The 19,947-nt window shown below is 41.0% G+C and overlaps 1 protein-coding gene across 1 annotated transcript; it reads right to left on the bottom strand.

The window, feature by feature from the left end:
* Positions 1 to 3,169: 3,169 nt before the first annotated feature.
* LOC101280481 (uncharacterized protein C18orf25 homolog) lies at positions 3,170 to 4,189 on the bottom strand. The gene is given in 1 exon segment (XM_012533352.3): positions 3,170 to 4,189. A coding segment is annotated over 1 exon segment (1,020 nt).
* Positions 4,190 to 19,947: the final 15,758 nt, after the last annotated feature.

The following is a 19,947-nucleotide window of genomic DNA, read 5'->3' as shown; positions in this document are numbered from 1 at the left end:
TCACAAGACAAAGAGAGTCTGTGTACTCTTTTTTTTTTTTAATTTACCATCTTTTTTTAATTATTATTTTACATGAAAGACTTCATTTATTTATTCTGGCCACACCACACAGCATGTGGGATCTTAGTTCCCCAACCAGGAATCAAACCCATGCCCCCCGCATTGGAAGCACAGAGTCTTAACCACTGGACCACCAGGGAAGTCCTCAAAATAAACTTCTATTACTTTAAGCCAACAACTTTTGAGGTATGTTTGTTATAGCAGCAAGCATCATCTTAAATGATAAAACAAGGAACAGAGACAGTAAGGGATCCAATGCAGGGGATGGAGCAATGGGAATGTCCAGCAGAACTGCAAAGAGTGTTCCCAGAATTACAGCTGGGCAGTGGCTGAGAGTGCAAGCCTGGTCGAGATTAGAAACAGGCACAGAGGGATCCAGGAGGGACGGTGGGGGATTAGTTTGATTATGTGGAAAATTGATTGGTGGGTATTCTGATGTGCAAACAACAAGAAATTCTAAGGAAGCCCCAGAAAAGTAACATCTGAGGAAATGTACTTTGGGAAATTAGAGGTTGACACAGAAATGCAAACATAATAAACTACTTGGCTCATCAGGGAACAATATTTATTTGCATACAGCCAATACTGCACGCACTTGGTAGGAGTATAACCAAGAAAAGAGAATTCTGTGATGATACGTATGTGAAACAAAGTAAGAATGCTAAATTCTTGGCTTCCATAGTGAGAAGCCACCAGGTAATACTGATAAGATACAAAACCAAAAAGTCAAGAAACAGTAATTTAAGTATCTATGTAGAATAATCAAAGTAAATAGCAAGAGAAAAGAATGTACAGTGGTTACCTCTAGGAAGTAAAAATCTGGGATGGAAAAGGGTAGCTATTTGTCATTATAAATATTATACCACATTTGACTGAAAGTATGTACATATATCACTTTGATAAACATGAATATATATATTTTTAAAAATCTGCTTACATCAGGCATTTCTAACCTTCAGCCTGGCTGTACCACACTTTTTAAATGGCTTATAATCAGGACAGAGATAAATTTACCTTGATGGCAGGGAATAAAAATCAATGTGCCCTCACATTGCCTTTCGCATAGTCAAATGATTCTTGAGGACTTTTCATTCTTTCCTTAAAAAGAAAATACTGCCAATATAATAAAAAGGGATTATTGGCTAAATGTTGGCTAAAATCATTTAAGATGGGATTTAGAATCTAACAGCATGCATTCTCGTCAGGGAAATAATGCTTCAGTTATAATATAGAGCAACTAGATGGGTCTGTGATGCAACAATGTGATGCTTATTTCAGCCTATATTTTGAGGTGTGAAAAACCTCTTTCTATAATGACCTCTTCAGTGGGCACATTTTAGCTGATGCCAAATCCACATCTATAGTGAAAACCATAAATAATCTACACACACCTCATCCCACGTGTGAAGAGAGTAGAAGAAGCATGAACAGGAGAGTCAGAAGCATGGCAAGAATATACCCCCTATTTCCAAAAGATGCCCAAACAAAAGTATCCTCTTCCACTGTCAGACTATGGATTTGACTTTGTGGCCAAATCGTCAGCTGAGAAAACATGGCAATGAAGAGCCTATGGCAGAGAAAGGGGAGAATAGAAAAATCAGAATTAGTAGGGCTTTGATGGTATCTTCAGCCAGTCCTGCCCTGACTGAATGCTCCCCTATACCGTTCTTTCCTTCCTCCTTGGCTGTCCATCCTCTTCCCCCTCTTACAGCCTCCTCCCAGCTCCAATCCTCCGGCAAGGGAGCTCTGAGAACGCTAAAGGTCATTCTGGACTCCTTCCTTCTCCCTCCTTCCTCTACCTATAGAGCTCCTGGAAGAAAATTTTGTGACTCTTACGTGAAGGTGAATACCTTCATTGCTTTCAACGAATAGTTGACCCCAGGCAATGCTTGGCAAATGCTCAATGCTGATTTTGAAACTGCACTGTGCTGGCACCCAAGCTAAGCAAAGTCAGTGGGGAGACACAAGAGAGATTTCACCACCCTTTCATGAGGTGCTGACTGTGCTTTGCATGGGTTACCTCAAGGTCAAGAAGAAAACAGCAGCATTCCATCCCAGCCTGAGCCAGCACACCCTGGGAGAGAGATGTCGTCACCTGCCAGACAGGTGCTTGCCCATCAGATATTTGTCCCCGTTGAAACCTGAGAAGCTGCATTAATCCAGAGACACTGGAGAGCTGGCCTTCTGCTTGGGTTGTTTGTGTTTTTGTTGGCATTGTTGTTGCTGATTTTCTTCTTTTAATCTCTAACAGTGAGCTAGTAAGAGGAGTGTGAGGACACCAGTGTTCCTAGAATCACAGAGGGAGATTCTGTGAAATCTTGGGGGGCGGAGGTAGGAGAAATGATTGGAAGGAAGAGTGGAAATAGCTGACCCTGAGGGAAGAGGACAAGTCCCAGACAGGGAAGAGCTTTCCTATAGGATCTATTCAATTTGCCTGCCCGGACACCTCTCCCCTCCTTTGGGGGAAGCATGGCAGAATGGAGAAGAGCACAGGCTCTGGAGCCAGGCAGGCTGAGGTGGGATTTGGGCTCCCTACTTACTAGCTGTGTGACTTTAGGCAAGTTATTAAATCTTGGGGCCTCAGGTGCTTCATCTGTAAAATGGAGTAATAGTACCTGTGTGGTTGAAAGGATTTAATGTGCTAATACCTGTAAATGCTTAGAACGCTGCCTGGTAGTGTAATAGTAGGTAATCAAATATTGGCTTTTTTTTTCAAGTCTACGTATTAATTTTATTACACAGAAAAATAAATACAAGATTCAAAAACTGAAATCCATTTCACCTGGTAATTAAAATATCATTCTAAAAGGAAGGCAGTTTCCTAAGATTGAAAGTCACTAAGTAAAATGAAGTCGTCTAATAAAATTCATCATTCTCAGATTCCTACTGAGGGAAAGAAGAAATTCTTTTCTCTGTGATGTTACTTTCCTAAGGGACTTCTTTTAATTTAAAAAAAAAGGGGGGGAAGGGGGCAATTTTCCATGAGTTTTGATTATACAAATGCCACAAACAGCTTCTGAGGTTGAAGCTATGACAATGAGCTTCCATGTCACAAAGAGGAAGAGAAGTAAGTGGAAGAGAACAGTGCAGAGGACACAGTGACACTGCATTACAGTAGGTATTTACGTCTGCTATCCTCATCCAATGTAAGGTCAACAACTTCTGCAGGTGACGCCCAAGTCTGTTGGGGAGTCACAGCAGTCCATGACTGTGTTTGCCGGGTGCTAACATACTGCATGCCAGAGCCATGCTTCCATGAAGAGACACTCTGAGGCACACCTCCTTGAGGATGAACCCACCTTGTATGTTGCTGAACTCTCACCATCTCCACTTCACTATGTGAAGAGGCAATATTAATTTCTTCATTGAGTGGTACATTGCCAGCAGATGTTCTGTCACTTGCTAGGAATCTTGGATCCAAATGACCTGGTATCTCTGCAGTGATCCCTGAAACCTCTGCAGCATCGTCTGATGAGCCTGTGCTTGAGTCACAAGTCAGGTCACCATCACTGGTACTACTGTCTTGCAACAGGTTATATTTCTTTCGTGCAGCAGCCTCCCGTTTCTGCCTCAGTAGCCTGATTCTCTCCTTGTGCTTTTGGGTCCGATGACCTTTAACCTTGGCAACTGGGCCATTCTGTTTATCACTGGATTGCCGGGTTTTCTTGGCAGCCGTGGTGGATGTTTCACTTTCAGATCAGGACCGGTGAGACTTGCGCCCAACTGTGGCACCAGACACTCCGGAAGGATCTCCTTCTGCCGCTGTCTCTGGCTGGGAGGGTTCATTCTCCTCTGCAGAAGACAGTGTATCTGAATCGGCCAGGTGACCAGTAGAGGAAGTGGAAAGCATGCAGTGGTTAGAGGAGTCTCTCTCATAAACTCGGCCAGTTGTCGGTTTGTCACCCTCCATGGATGCTAACTGAGACTCCAAAGAGTCCCTTCTCAGTTCCATCAACAAGCAGGGCATTGAAGAAAGAACTGTAGAATCCACCACACCATCTTTCAGAAACTGAGATTCCAGTTCCACAGATCCATCTTCCTCCTTAGCTGACTCTTGTTCAGATGTTTTTGGTGGGACTTCAGACTCAATGAGTTCTTCAACTTTTCCCACTGCTTCCTCCATCTTCATTTCAGACTTGCTCTAATAAAATACCACAGGCTGAGTGCCTTATCAAAAACAGAAATGTATTTCTCACAGTTCTGGAGGCTGGAAGTCCACGACCAGGGTGCCAGCCAGCATGGTCAGATTCTGGTGAGAGTCCACTTCCGGGCTGCAGACTGCTGACTAGACTTCTTGCTGTGTCCTCAGCAAGGAGGAAGGGGTGAGCTAGCTCTCTGAGGCCTCATTTATAAGAGTACTAATCCCATTTATGAGATGTCTGCCCCCATGTCCTAATCACCTGGGAAGATCTAACCCCCTAATACTGTCACCTTGGCATTAGATTTTCAACATACAAATTTGGGGGGGGGTACACAAACATTCAGAGCATTGTTGTATCTTCTGCCATTACTCTATCCCCACCCCGTATCCTCAGATTCCATCATTTTTTATTGCCAGTGCTAAGAAATGGAAAAAGTAAGTAGGCAATGGGAGAAGTGACATTTACTGAGTGCCTGCCTATATGAGACACTTGGCTGCTTCATTACATACATTATCACATTGGATTCTCAAAGTAACCCATTTGGTGGGGTTTGTTACCCACATTTCAGAGATAAGAAAACGAAGCCTCCAAGGTACCCGTCTCCCCAGTCTGGCACAACTTGTAAGAATAGAAAACGTTTATTAAGCCTGGATATATTTAAATCCAGAGTCAAGAAGAGGCTACACTATTTGCAAATGAACCCATTTCAATGGATGCAGCATAGAGTTACTCAAAGGAAAGGAGTCAGGGAACCTTCTGTTTGGAGTCCTGATACAGGTTTCAACAAAGCGCATCCCCCCTTGTGTGCCCAGGGCTATTACCCTTTTTATGCTAGTGGGAGTTTAGACATGCACAACACTTCCAAAAAAGGCAAGAGACACAGGGACATGCACACAATAAAATGTTAGTGAGGATGGCTCCTTGGGGAGACAAAGGACGTATGAGGAAATGTTCAGTGTTTTTGCATTTTTGTGGGTTTTTTTATGGGTTATGTTTTATGATCAATCACAAATGATTATTCACAGGGGAAATGGTGTCTCTCTGAAAAACTGCTAGAAACATACTGATCTTAAAACGATGAGAAAAATTCAATAAGATGAAAAACAAATGGTGAGTAGAGGCAAAAGCGCTTCAATCCTTTGTCCTTTCACAAGGACATGGTAATGATTCGGTACTAAGTTACAAATGACTTATCGCTAATGGTGTTGGCTATGTCTTGATGTTGGAATCCCACTGAAACTTATGGATAAATCTAAAAAAATTGATACAAATAAATTTATTTACAAAACAGACACCGACTCAAAGACTTCAAAAACAAATTTATGGTTACCAAAGGGAAGGGGGGTAGGGATAAATTAGGAGTTTGGGATTAACATATACACACTACTATTATAAAATAGATAATAACAAGGACCTACTGTGTAGCACAGGGAACTCTACTCATATTCCATAATAACCTAGATGGGAAAAGAATCTGAAAAAGAATGGATATATGTATATGTATAACTGAATCACTTTGCCGTACACCTGAAACTAATACACCATTGTAAGTCAACTATACTCCAATATAAAATAAAAATTAAATTAAAAATTAAGGGGGCTTCCCTGGTGGCGCAGTGGTTGAGAGTCCGCCTGCCGATGCATGGGACACGGGTTCGTGCCCCGGTCCGGGAAGATCCCACATGCCGCGGAGTGGCTGGGCCCGTGAGTCATGGCCACTGAGCCTGCGCGTCTGGAGTCTGTGCTCCGCAACGGGAGAGGCCACAACAGTAAGAGGTCCGCGTACCGCAAAAAAAAAAAAAAAATTAAGGGACTTCCCTGGTGGCACAGTGGTTAAAAATCCACCTGCCAATGCAGGGGACACGGGTTCGAGCCCTGCTCCAGGAAGATCCCACATGCCGCAAAGCAACTAAGCCCGTCTGCCACAACTACTGAGCCTATGCTCTAGAGCCCACGAGCCACAACTACTGAAGCCCACGTGCCTAGAGCCTATGCTCTGCAACAAGAGAAGCCACCGCAATGAGAAGCGTGCGAACTGCAATGAAAAGTAGCCCCCGCTCGCCGCAACGAGAGAAAGAGAGAAAGCCCGTGCAATGAAGACCCAATACAGCCAAAAATAAATAAATAAATTTATTTATTTAAAAATTAAAAAAAGATAGTTTATAAAGACTAATTGCAACCAATAGTATCCATGGATAGATAATTCAATTCAAAAAGATTTTTTAGGAGCCTGTAAACACCAATGTACATTTATTGAGCATCCACTAGACACTAAACCTGGGGAGACCCATATAAACATAATAAATTACTACAATCGAACCCATTTTTAACGGAATATTTATTAACATCTTAGGGACAAAATGAGGGAAGAATCCCTAAGTGTTCATGAATATTCCACTAAGATGGGTTCAATTGTCATGTGACCTTTTGGAAATGCAACAGGACTTCACATTGATTTTAATATGCTGGTAGGTATTGTGATCTCCAAGGGCAATTAACGTACTGTCTTTCCAGAACCTGTTCCTTCATGGAGTGTTTTTATGAAAAAAAAAAAATTGAGAAATGCTAGTGATGGGGAAAAAACAAATACGGAAAACGTCAAAAATCCAAAGTGGAATAAGATAAACATGTTAAAACAAGTACATTCTGTCACTCTTGACACCCCAGTTATAGCCCACAAATCACAGAACATAGAAAGAATAGCGACTATTGCCATGTGCACAATCTTAAAGGATTTTCATGACCTTGCTATGACAGCCATTATCATCAAAGGAAGCAAACTGATTGCTTATAGGCATTGGTTCATACAAAGCCATAAACATCCCAAGATGCCCCCCACCATCACCATAGCAACCGTATCCCTAATTACCAATTGTGCCAGCTCTGGTGTAGCAACCTCTTTTGTTCAAGTCTATGTTTTTGCAGAACTACTGCTCAAGCTCCCAGAATGAAAGCAGTGAGACCCAAGAGCACCACCTGGTGGCTACCACTCTCTCCTGCACGCTCCAGCCGGTTTTGAGGTGCAATGCCAGCGAATCAGAACGACAAAGTCTGCTCAACTGCATGAATTCTCCTGATTTCCAGAAAGAAATGCATCATGATCACATAGAATTTGCACAGTAATAAACTTCCACTCTTGGGACCTCCCTGGTGGCGCAGTGGTTAAGTATCTGCCTGCCATTGCAGGGGACATAGGTTCGAGCCCTGCTCCGGGAAGGTCCCACATGCCACGGAACAACTAAGCCCGTGCGCCACAACTACTGAGCCTGCGCTATATTGCCCGCGAGCCACAACTACTGTGCCCATGTGCCACAATTACTGAAGCCGGCGCGCCTAGAGCCCCAGCTTCACAAGAGAAGCCACTGCAATGAGAAACCTGCGCACCGCAACGAAGAGTAGCCCCCGCTCGCCGCAACTAGAGAAAGGCTGTGCGAAGCAATGAAGACCCAATGCAGCCATCAATAAATAAATAAATAAATTTATTTAAAAAACCAAAAAACTTCCATCCTTATGTCAATGAAGAAAGAAGTCCCAAACCCAGGGGCAAACTCTCAAAATGTAATAGGAAAGTAGGAACTAGAATGTGGAAATAGAATCACGTTTGGTCTTTAAGTTAATTTATAGAAAATAAGCCTCCTCATAGACTCTTTTCTGAGATCTACTGTAACAGCATTCACTATTGTCAGTAAATAATGCATAAATAAGTAAATAAATATTCCCTTTTAAATGAATGGTTAGCCCAATGTCATAAAGGAAAAAAGAAAAAAAGGGTGAAAGTGACTCTAGAACATTTTAGGATAGACAGTTATGGAACAGTAGCCTAGAGACACTCTTGAAGCCAAAAACCCTCTGAGACCTCCTGGTTATGTGAGCCCGCAAATTCCCTTTGATGCCAAAATTTGTTTGAGATGAATTTCTATTATCTGTACCAGAAGAATGCATACTAATACAGTGTACCTTCTATTCATTTGTTGTTCACTTTAAATTTTTTATTTCTCTTTCTCCCTCTGTATTCTGGGAGAAATCTTTAAGCTTGTATTACACTTGGCTTAAATAGTCTGTTTGTGATGAGTGATTTATTTATTTATTTTCCTATTCTAATACATGTCTTAATTCTGGCACGCATCTTTCTTTTCCTTCAATATCTCTCAATATTGGATGCATCCGCATATTTCTTTCTCTTTCTTCTCAGTCCATTTCATATTAATGTGTTTCCTTATCATCTTTTAGCTTTGATTTGACCTGTAGCTTCTTGAAGTTTATTGAAAGACAAAGCAGGTGCTATTTAAAATTTCTTTCTCTGTTCCGTGATGGTAAATATTTCTCAAAACAATACCAAGTATTCCTATACAACTTGAGTGCTATGAAAGCCTTATTTTGCACTTTCATCTCTTTTCACAGTCTCAGATTGGTTTTTCCCTGTTTACACATCCTTGAGCAAGGGCAATTCTAACTGGCCGAATCAGTAGATTCTATTTGTGCCCCTTCCATGTCCCTCTAATTTATGTAGAGTCCTTATCACAGACCATAAACTAAAAGACAGGTTGACAATAATCTACATTACCACTCAGGGATATAGTAGTTTACGATGACAGAAGAGAAAAATCCATAGGGGACCCCAGGAGGCAAAATTATCTCTGTGCAGGTTCTTCTGCTTGCTATGGTGAAGCTGCAGCATTAAGAAGCAGCTTTCTCCAGGGAATTTTATCTTTGGTCTGACAGCACCCCAAGGTTCCCAGTTGGCTGCTCCTGGCTTTTTTCCTGGAGCACTTGTCCCCTGGGTCAGGGACCCCTAGGGCCCCTCTGGCTTTCTGCCTAGTAGAACAGTGCAGGGACACTGGCCTCCCAGTTCCTCCCACTGTTCTCTATTGTTTTTTCATAGCAACAGGAATCCCAAGATTCATCTATCCCTTGACCCTTTAAATTAGTGTGGGTGGTAGGCAGAATTCTAAAGATGGACCCTGATATTCCCATGCCCTGGGAATGGGGTTCTTCAAAGACTGTGTAGGTGCTGCTACAAAGGAATTTTGCAGATATTTTTAAAGTCTCAGATCCACTGACCTTAAGATATGGAGATGTCCAAAATTTACAAGCAGCTCATGCAGCTCAATAACAAAAAAACAGACAACCCAATCCAAAAATGGGCAGAAGACCTAAATAGACATTTCTCCAAAGAAGATATACAGACTGCCAACAAACACATGAAAGAATGCTCAACATCATTAATCATTAGAGAAATGCAAATCAAAACTACAATGAGATATCATCTCACACCAGTCAGAATGGCCATCATCAAAAAATCTAGAAACAATAAATGCTGGAGGGGGTGTGGAGAAAAAGGAACCCTCTTGCACTGCTGGTGGGAATGTAAACTGATACAGCCACTATGGAGAACAGTATGGAGGTTCCTTAAAAAACTACAAATAGAACTACCATATGACCCAGCAATCCCACTACTGGGCATATACCCTGAGAAAACCATAATTCAAAAAGAGTCATGTACCAAAATGTTCATTGCAGCTCTATTTACAATAGCCCAGAGATGGAAACAACCTAAGTGCCCATCATCGGATGAATGCATAAAGAAGATGTGGCACATATACACAATGGAATATTACTCAGCCATAAAAAGAAACAAAATTGAGCTATTTGTGATGAGGTGGATAGACCCAGAGTCGGTCATACAGAGTGAAGTAAGTCAGAAAGAGAAAGACAAATACCGTATGCTAACACATACATATGGAATTTAAGAAAAAAAAATGTCATGAAGAACCTAGGGGTAAGACAGGAATAAAGACACAGACCTACTGGAGAATGGACTTGAGGATATGGGGAGGGGGAAGGGTGAGCTGTGACAAAGCGAGAGAGAGGCATGGACATATATACACTACCAAACGTAAGGTAGATAGTTAGTGGGAAGCAGCCGCATAGCACAGGGATATCAGCTCGGTGCTTTGTGACCACCTGGAGGGGTGGGATAGGGAGGGTGGGAGGGAGGGAGACATAAGAGGGAAGAGATATGGGAACATATGCATATGTATAACTGATTCACTTTGTTATAAAGCAGAAACTAATACACCATTGTAAAGCAATTATACCCCAATAAAGATGTTAAAAAAAAAAAAAGATATGGAGATGATCCAGCTAGGTCTGACCTAATGATCTGAGCCTTTTAAAGGAAAAAAAAAAAAAAAAGAAGTCAGAGGGACTTGAAGCATAAGAAGGATTTGCTGTGTTCTTATCGGCGTGAAGATAGAGGGGTCATGTGAGCAGGAATGTGGGTAGCCTCTAGGAGCAGAGAGCAGACCCCAGATGCAGCCAGCAAGGAAGTGGGGACCTCAGATATCCAACAAGGAGCAACTGGATTTTGACAACCTGAATAAGCTTAGAAGTGGATTTTTCCCCATAACCTCCAGATCGGAGTCCAGCCTAGCCAACACCTTGATTTCAGTACTGTGAGACCCTGAACGGAGAACCCAGCAGAGCCCAGGCTGTACTTCTGACACACAGAACTATGAACTAGTAAGTGGGCACTGTTTGAAGCTGCTAAACCCAACAGCAATAGAAAACGAACACAGGGTATATTAGTGAGTTTCTTCTAGAATTTCCTCTGCTCTCTTCCTGAGATGCTGCCACTTTCCTGGGGAAAGAGCTTCAGGTCAGCCCTCAGCATCTACCTTCAAACTGGATGTAGCCCTAGATGTATCAAGAATTCCTTGAGATAATGTTTCTACTTTACGTATAAGTAAAGCTCAGAAATATTAATTTGCACGATATTATACAGTTATTCATTATAGAGCTAAGATTTGAAAGCAAGTCCAAAGATCTTTTTTTTTTTTTTTGCGGTACGTGGGCCTCTCACTGTTGTGGCCTCTCCCGTCACGGAGCACAGGCTCTGGATGCGCAGGCTCAGCGGCCATGGCTCACGGGCCCAGCCGCTCCGCGGCATGTGGGATCTTCCCGGACCGGGGCACGAACCCGCGTCCCCTGCGTCGGCAGGCGGACTCTCAACCACTGCGCCACCAGGGAAGCCCGATAACCCTTTGTGTTTTTTTTGTTTTCTTTTGTTTTTTTTGGCTGTACCACACGCATGCGGGATCTTCCCGACCAGGGATGGAACCTGTGCTCCCTGCACTGGAAGGTCAGAGTCTTAACCACTGGACCGCCAGGGAAGTCCCAGATACCCCATTTTCCAACTATTTCCTCTCTCTGCTTCAGGGTCCCATCATCTGACAACAGAGCTTCATACTCATAATACTCTATTTCTACTTCTAAGTGAATAACAGTCGCATGAAATAACAATGGAGAGAAAGAAGTAAGAAAACTAAACGCACATTACCATGACTGCGATATCCTGTTTGAGATATTCAAGACTTCTGAAACAAAATGCCTGAAACAGCCCAGTAATAAGATATTCCCATGTCCTTAAAGCTTCCCATATGGAGACTCCTGACCTTTCATGGAATCATATGGTTTATATATAAAGAGATGCAGTGACCTAAAGTGTCTCAGAATTTCTCAGTTATTCCTCTTGCCTCACTGAGGTCAGAGCATTTCAAGCGGCTCCAGAAGAGTCTTTTCTGCATAGATGTAAGGGCTCCAAATAAAATTGCTAACAAGAAAAAAATGTATGAGGGCTATATTTGCTTCCCATGAGAAATTTAGACCAGAGTAACGTGTGTGCCTCGTTTCAAGGTTCCCAGAAGCATCTCCTTTGGGAATTCAAACCATCATTTAGTTTATCTCATTAAGACCATACAACTTGCCCAGGTTCTCTTAGCCTAGGAAAGAGAGCCAGAATATTCTCAGTGTTTTAGAAAGAACATGGGTTCTGTTGTCAAGCTGAGTAGAATTTAAATCCTGGTTCTGCCATTTAGAAACAATCTGGACAGTAGCCTCAATCTCCGAGATGCTCAGCTCCTTCTGGAAAATAGATGTAATAATGCCTATCTGGTAGGGTTATAGTGATGATGAAAGTAAACGAGGTAATGCAGGCAAAGCGCCCATGAGATAAAAGGCACATTGTAGGGGCTACACGTCTGTTTTCTTCTCCTGTCCCCAGTACGAAATATAGTTTTAAGGGTTTAACATTTCCCTTTGGTACTTATAAAGAATAAATCTGAAATTAAACAAATACCACATATAGTACTTCTAGAAACTCCATCAAAAAAGACATTTAGCATCTATTACCATTAGCCTGCAGAGAAGCCACAAAAATAGACCAGGGAAGAAAGTGTGAAGATCTCATGACAAATAAATTTAGAGACAGTTTTCTCCTTCCCTAAGGCAGATATGTTCCATGGTTTTAATTAAACTTTTCAAAATTCATCTCAATCCTTCCTTCCGCTCCTTTGAAATCTTTTCTGATACAAGTCTTCAGGCTTTCTTCTCTCCCCTATCTCCCCTATCTGGAGCCTCTATTAAACATGGACACACACACATCTCTATTAAACATGCACCCATATACATGCACACACTCTCTCACTCGAACTGTCTTTCTCTCTGTCTCCGTCTCTCACTGTCTGTGTTTGTGTGTATGTGTGTCTCTCCCTCACTTCCTCCTTTCCTTCCTCCAACTCCCACCTCCTGCCCAAAAAGTTATTTCAATCCCTTGGAAGAAAATTGTAATTATATTGTATTTCCACAGGGAGTTCCTTCACTGTTTGGTTGGCAACAGGCTGATGTTCTGAATATAGAACCGTGCGATTATTGTCATGGAAGGCTGTAGATAGACTTCTTTTCTTTGCAGATGATTTGATGACTCTTAATTACCTGTAGATTAAGTTCAAATTCCTTCACTTGACATTCAGGGCCCTTCCCAGTGACCCAATCATGCCAGGTTTATCTTCTGCCAACCCCATTGCATATGGGGTTCTGATCACTCTGGATAACTTACTGTTCCTTAAACACACCAGCCTTCCAGAGAACACTGCCTATAAGTTGTACATGCCCATTGCCTTTACTCATGCTGTATGATTCCTAAAATGCCCTTTCTGCACACCTTCCATACCTGGTGATAGCCTCCTTACACTACCTGGCGATACCTGGCGATGGCCTCCTTACACTAAGGATTCAGCTCAAAGTCGCTCTTACTTGGCTTGGGCTAAGGAGTCCCTCTTCTGTGTCCCCAGCAAACAACAATGGAAGCTATCACCTACTGGTGGTGTATGATTCTTCCCCAATAGAATACTACAAGCTTTGGGCTCCTTTTATTCCTATCTATCATTCCAGTGCTTTCAGTACATTAGTACAATACCAGGATGTGGCTAGGACAAAAATTTTATATAAATTTTACTAATGAAACCAGAAAATAAATCCAATATGATTAGATCCAATTATGACTGACAGAAAAAAAAATTCCAAAAAAGGGTTTAGTTCTCTTTTATACATCTGAAGGGAGTTTGGTGCCCGTGGTGTTAGGGATCCAGGCTTCTGTGACCCTGTTATACACCCATGCATACCTCAGGATCCAAAGTGGTTGCTCCTGTTCCAGTTATCACACTCACATTCAATCCAGCAGGGGAGAGGAAAGGGAAGAAAAAGGACATACTCCTCCAATTAAAAACACTTCCTGTACAAATGAACTTATTTACAAGACAGAAATAGACTCACAGACATTGAAAGCAAACTTACAGTTACCAAAGGGGAGGGAGGAGAGGGCTAAATTAGGAGTTTGGGGTTAAAATATACACACTAATATATATAAAATAGATAACCAACAAGGAACTACTGTATAGCACAGGGAACTATACTCAGTAACTTGTAATAACCTATAATGGAAGAGAATGTAAAAAAATATATGTATTTATATATATGTATAACAATCACTTTACTGTACACCTGAAACTAACACAATATTGTAAATCAACTCTATGTCAATAAAAAAATTTTTTAATAAAATAAAAAAATAAAAACACTTCCTGGAAATTGTATGTACTATTTTCACTTCCTTGTCAGAAATTAATAAACCGGGGGCTTCCCTGGTGGCGCAGTGGTTAAGAATCCGCCTGCCGATGCAGGGGACAAGGGTTCGGGCCCTGGGCCGGGACGATCCCACATGCCGTGGAGCAACCAAGCCCGTGCTCCACAACAAGAGAAGCCGCCGCAATGAGAAGACCACGCACCGCAACAAAGACTAGCCCCCGCTTGCTCCAACTAGAGAAAGCCTGCGCGCAGCAACGAAGACCCAACGCAGCCAAAAATAAATAAATTTATTAAAAAAAAAAAGAAATTAATAAACCAACAACACCTAGAATAGGGGAGGTTGGGAAGTGTAAAGTCTTTAAAGTTTTACTATGCAAATTAAACACGTACTCATGAAACAGATTCCCCGCAACTGCAATGACTTATGATAATATGAAGTTATGCTCAAGAAAAGTTCATGTGCAATATATTTAGCATTAATTAGTTACTCTATATTCAAGTGTACATTTTCATATGTATTTATAGCTCTAGCTTAACTTTATCTCAATCATGTGTTAGGATATTATTGCAGTCACTGCTTCTGAAATTGCCTGGGTCAACGCTTAGCAAGATTACTCTCCCCAGCTTTGGTCATTAAACACAGAGACTCATTACTCCCTAATGGTGTTAATGAAAAACAGCTCATAAGCAAGTTATATAACTTAATTGTAATCAAGAAATCAGCTTAGTTATATTATTTAAAGAAATCACGGGGCTTCCCTGGTGGTGCGGTGGTTAAGAATCTGCCTGCCAATACAGGAGACACAGGTTCGAGCCCTGGTCCGGGAAGATCCCACATACTGCGGAACAACTAAGCCCGTGTGCCCCAACTAACGAGCCCGTGAGCCACAACTACTAAGCCTGCGCGCCTAGAGCCTGTGCTCTCAACAAGAGAAGTCACCACAATGAGAAGCCTGTGCACCGCAACGAAGAGTAGCCCCCGTTCGCCGTAACCAGGGAAAAGCCCGTGTGCAGCAACGAAGACCCAACGCAGCCAAAAATAAAATAAATGTCTAAAAAAAGAAATCACATCTTGAATTCACCGTCCCCCAAACTGAATCCTTCCCTATGGAAACTTCCCCATCCTCAGATATTCATATTTTCATCTTAATGGTAGCACCACAATCTGCCCACCTGCTCAAGCCGGAAACCTGGAAATCTACTAAGTCACAAAATTCCATTGATTCTTCCTGTTTCAATCCTTCCCTCCAGCACCTCCCCATGACACTCTTCATTCAGGCTCTCACCCTCCCTGACCTCCTCCTCCTAAACTTTCCCCGCCAGACTCCAGAGGTGCTTCGGGTCAGAGCCCCTTCCTTTCTGCTGTCAGAATGACTTTCCTAATTACAAGTGCATTGCTCTCCTACTTTAAATCCTCTGGAACACTCAACAGGAGAGAGTCCACACTCAAACTCCTACCTCTTCCAGCTACATGAAGAATCTGGATCCTGCCAATCCTTGTAGCTCTCGCTCCCAGCACTTCCCTTATTATTATCAATCCTTGCTTTAGGGAAATACTTTTCACTTCCAGAATGCCATGTAGCATTCCTACCTTTGCAGGGGCTGTTCTCTCAGTCTGGAAGGCCCTCTGTTCTCTTCCCCCTACCCTCTGCTTCCCATCCTCTGCCTGCCTGACCTTCTCCTGGTTTTCCTCCAAAAATCAGCTCAGATATCTCTCCTCTGTGTAAACTTCTCTATCCTCTCACCCTCCTCCCAGTCCACTGAAGAGGGAGGCTTTCCTATAAAACATACTTTTATTATATGACTTTTCTCAATACTTTGAAACTTTATCTCATCTAGATGACAGGACATTTCAGAGAAAGAATTTAAAAAAAAAATCTTTATTGGAGTATAATTGCTTTAAAATGGTGTGTTAGTTTCTGCTTTATAACAGAGTGAATCAGTTACACATATACATATATCCCCATATCTCTTCCCTCTTGCGTCTCCCTCATGCTCTCCCTATCCCACCCCTCTAGGTGGTCACAAAGCACCGAGCTGATCTCCCTTTGCTATGCGGCTGCTTCCCACGAGCTATCTATTTTACATTTGGTAGTGTATATATATCCATGCTACTCTCTCACTCCGTCCCAGCTTACCCTTCCCTCTGCCAGTGTCCTCAAGTCCATTCTCTACGTCTGCGTCTTTATTCCTGTCCTGCCCGTAGGTTCTTCATAACCTTTTCTTTATATTTTTCTTAGATTCCATATATATGCATTAGCATACAGTATTCGTTTTTCTCTTTCTGACTCTTTCACTCTGTATGACAGTCTCTAGGTCCTTCCACCTCACTACAAATAACTCAATTTCTTTTCTTCATATGGCTGAGTAATATTCCATTGTATATATGTGCCACATCTTCTTTATCCATTCATCTGTCGATGGACACTTAGGTTGCTTCCATGTCCTGGCTATTGTAAATAGAGCTGCAATGAACATTGTGATACATGATTCTTTTTGAATTATGGTTTTCTCAGGGTATATGCCCAGTAGTGGGATTGCTGGGTTGTATGTTAGTTCTATTTTTAATTTTTTAAGGAACCTCCATACTGTTCTCCATTGTCGCTGTATCAATTTACATTCCTACCAACAGTGCAAGAGGGTTCCCTTTTCTCCACACCCTCTCCAGCATTTATTGTTTGTACAGTTTTTGATGATGGCCATTCTGACCAGTGTGAAGTGATACCTCATTGTAGTTTTGAGTTGCATTTCTCTAATGATTAGTGGTGTTGAGCATTCTTTCATGTGTTTGTTGGCAATCTGTATATCTTCTTTGGAAAAGTCTATTAAGTTTTCTGCCCATTTTTGGATTGGGTTGTTTGCTTTTTTCATATTGAGCTGCATGAGCTGCTTGTATATTTTGGAGATTAGTCCTTTGTCAGTTGCTTATTTTGAAAACATTTTCTCGCATTCTGAGGGTTGTGTTTTCATCTTGTTTATGGTTTCCCTTGCTGTGCAACAGCTTTTAAGTTTCATTAGGTCCCATTTGTTTCTTTTTGTTTTTATTTCCATTTCTCTAGGAGGTGGGTCACAAAGGATCTTGCTGTGATTTTTGTCAGAGTGTTCTGCCTATGTTTTCCTCTAAGAGTGTTATAGTGTCTGCCCTTACATTTAGGTCTTTAATCCATTTTGAGTTTATTTTTGTGTATGGTTTTAGGGAGTGTTCTAAGTTCATTCTTTTACATGTAGCTCTCCAGTTTTCCCAGCACCACTTATTGAAGAGGCTGCCTTTTCTCCATTGTATATTCTTGCCTCCTTTATCAAAAATAAGGTGACAATATGTGCATGGGTTTATCCCTTTCTATCCTGTTCCATTGATCTATATTTCTGTTTTTGTGCCAGAACCATATTGTCTTGATTACTATAGCTTTGTAGTAGCTTGATTCCTAGAGCTCTGTTTTTCTTTCACAAGATTGCTTTGGCTATTTGGGGTCTTTTGTGTTTCCATAAAAATTGTGAAATTTTTTGTTCTAGTTCTGTGAAAAATGCCATTGGTAGTATGACAGGGATTGCATTGAATCTGTAGATTGCTTTGGGTAGTAGAGTCATTTTCACAATGTTGATTCTTCCAATCCAAGAACATGGTATATCTCTCCATCTGTTGGTATCATCTTTAATTTCTTTCATCAGTGTCTTATAGTTTTCTGCATACAGGTCTTTTGTCTCCTTAGGTAGGTTTATTCCTAGGTATTTTATTCTTTTTGTTGCAATGGTAAATGGGAGTGTTTCCTTAATTTCTCTTTTAGATTTTTCATCATTAGTGTATAGGAATGCAAGAGATTTCTGTGCATTAATTTTGTATCTTGCTACTCTACCAAATTCATTGATTAGCTCTAGTAGTTTTCTGGTAACATCTTGAGATTCTCTATGTATAGTATCATGTCATTTGCAAACAGTGACAGCTTTACTTCTTCTTTTCCGATTTGGATTCCTTTTATTTCTTTTTATTCTCTGATTGCTGTGGCTAAAACTTCCCAAACTATGTTGAATAATAGTGGTGAGAGTGGGCAACCTTGTCTTGTTCCTGATCTTAGAGGAAATGGTTTCGGTTTTTCACGATTGAGAACAATGTTGGCTGTGTGTTTGTCATATATGGCCTTAATTATGTTGAGGTAAGTTCCCTCTATGTCTACTTTCTGGAGAGTTTTTATCATAAATGGTGTTTAATTTTGTTGAAAGCTTCTTCTGCATCTATTGAGATGATCATATGGTTTTTATCCTTCAATTTGTTAATATGGTTTATCACATAGATTGATTTGCATATACTGAAGAACCCTTGCAACTCTGGGATAAACCCCACTTGATCATGGTGTATGATCCTTTTGGTGTGCTTCTGGATTCTGTTTGCTAGTATTTCATTGAGGATTTTTGCATCTATGTTCATCAGTGATATTGCCCTGTAGTTTTCTTTCTTTGTGACATCTTTGTCTGCTTTTGGTATCAGGGTGATGGTGACCTCACAGAATGAGTTTGGGAGTGTTCCTCCCTCTGCTATATACTAGAAGAGTTTGAGAAGGATAGGTGTTAGCTCTTCTCTAAATGTTTGATAGAATTCGCCTGTGAAGCCATCTGGTCCTAGGCTTTTGTTTGTTGGAAGTTTTTAATCACAGTTTCAATCTCAGTGCTTGTGATTGGTCTGTTTATATTTTCTGTTTCTTCCTGGTTCAGTCTTGGAAGGTTGTTCTTTTCAAAGAATTTGTCCATTTCTTCCAGGTTGTCCATTTTATTGGCATACAGTTGCTTGTAGTAATCTCCCATGATCCTTTGTATTTCTGCAATGTCAGTTGTTACTTCTTTTTCATTTCTAATTCTATTGAGTCTTCTCCCTTTTTTTCTTGATGAGTCTGGCTAATGGTTTATCAATTTTGTTTATCTTCTCAAAGAACCAGCTTTTAGTGTTATTGATCTTTGCTATCGTTTCCGTCATTTCTTTTTCATTTATTTCTGATCTGATCTTTATGATTTCTTTTCTTCTGCTAACTTTGGGGGTCTTTTTGTTCTTCTTTCTCTAATTGCTTTAGGTGTAAGGTTAGGTTGTTTATTTGAGATGTTTCTTGTTTCTTGAGGTAGGATTGTATTGCTATAAACTTCCCCTTAGAACTGCTTTTGCTGCATCCCATAGGTTTGGAGTTGTCGTGTTTTCATTGTCAGTTGTTTCTAGGTATTTTTTGATTTCCTTTTTGATTTCTTCAGCGATCTCTTGGTTATTAAGTAGTGTATTGTTTAGCCTCCATGTGTTTGTATTTTTTACAGATTTTTTCCTGTAATTGATATCTAGTCTCATATCAATTACGTCCATCTTGTTTAATGTATCATTTAAATGTGTTTCCTTATTTATTTTCATTTTGGATGATCTGTCCATTGGTGAAAGTGGGGTGTTAAAGTCCCCTACTGTGATTGTGTTACTGTCAATTTCCCCTTTTATGGCTGTTAGCATTTGCCTTATGTATTGAGGTGCTCCTATGTTGCGTGCATAAATATTTACAATTGTTATATCTTCTTCTTGGATTGATCCCTTGATCATTATGTAGTGTCCTTCTTTGTCTCTTGTAATAGTCTTTATTTTAAAGACTTGTTTTTGTATCCATTCAGTCAATATATGTCTTTGTTTGGAGCATTTAATCCATTTATATTTAAGGCAGTTATCGACATGTATGTTCCTATTACCAGTTTCTTAATTGTTTTGCGTTTGTTATTGTAGGTCTTTTCCTTCTCTTGTTTCCTGCCTAGAGAAGTTCCTTTAGCATTTGTTGTAAAGCTGGTTTGGTGGTGCTGATTTCTC

Source organism: Orcinus orca, chromosome 6 (assembly GCF_937001465.1).
Source record: "Orcinus orca chromosome 6, mOrcOrc1.1, whole genome shotgun sequence".
Taxonomy (NCBI): domain Eukaryota; kingdom Metazoa; phylum Chordata; class Mammalia; order Artiodactyla; family Delphinidae; genus Orcinus; species Orcinus orca.
The sequence above is the reverse complement of the archived record's forward strand: the minus strand, read 5'-3'. Positions and strand labels throughout refer to the sequence as shown.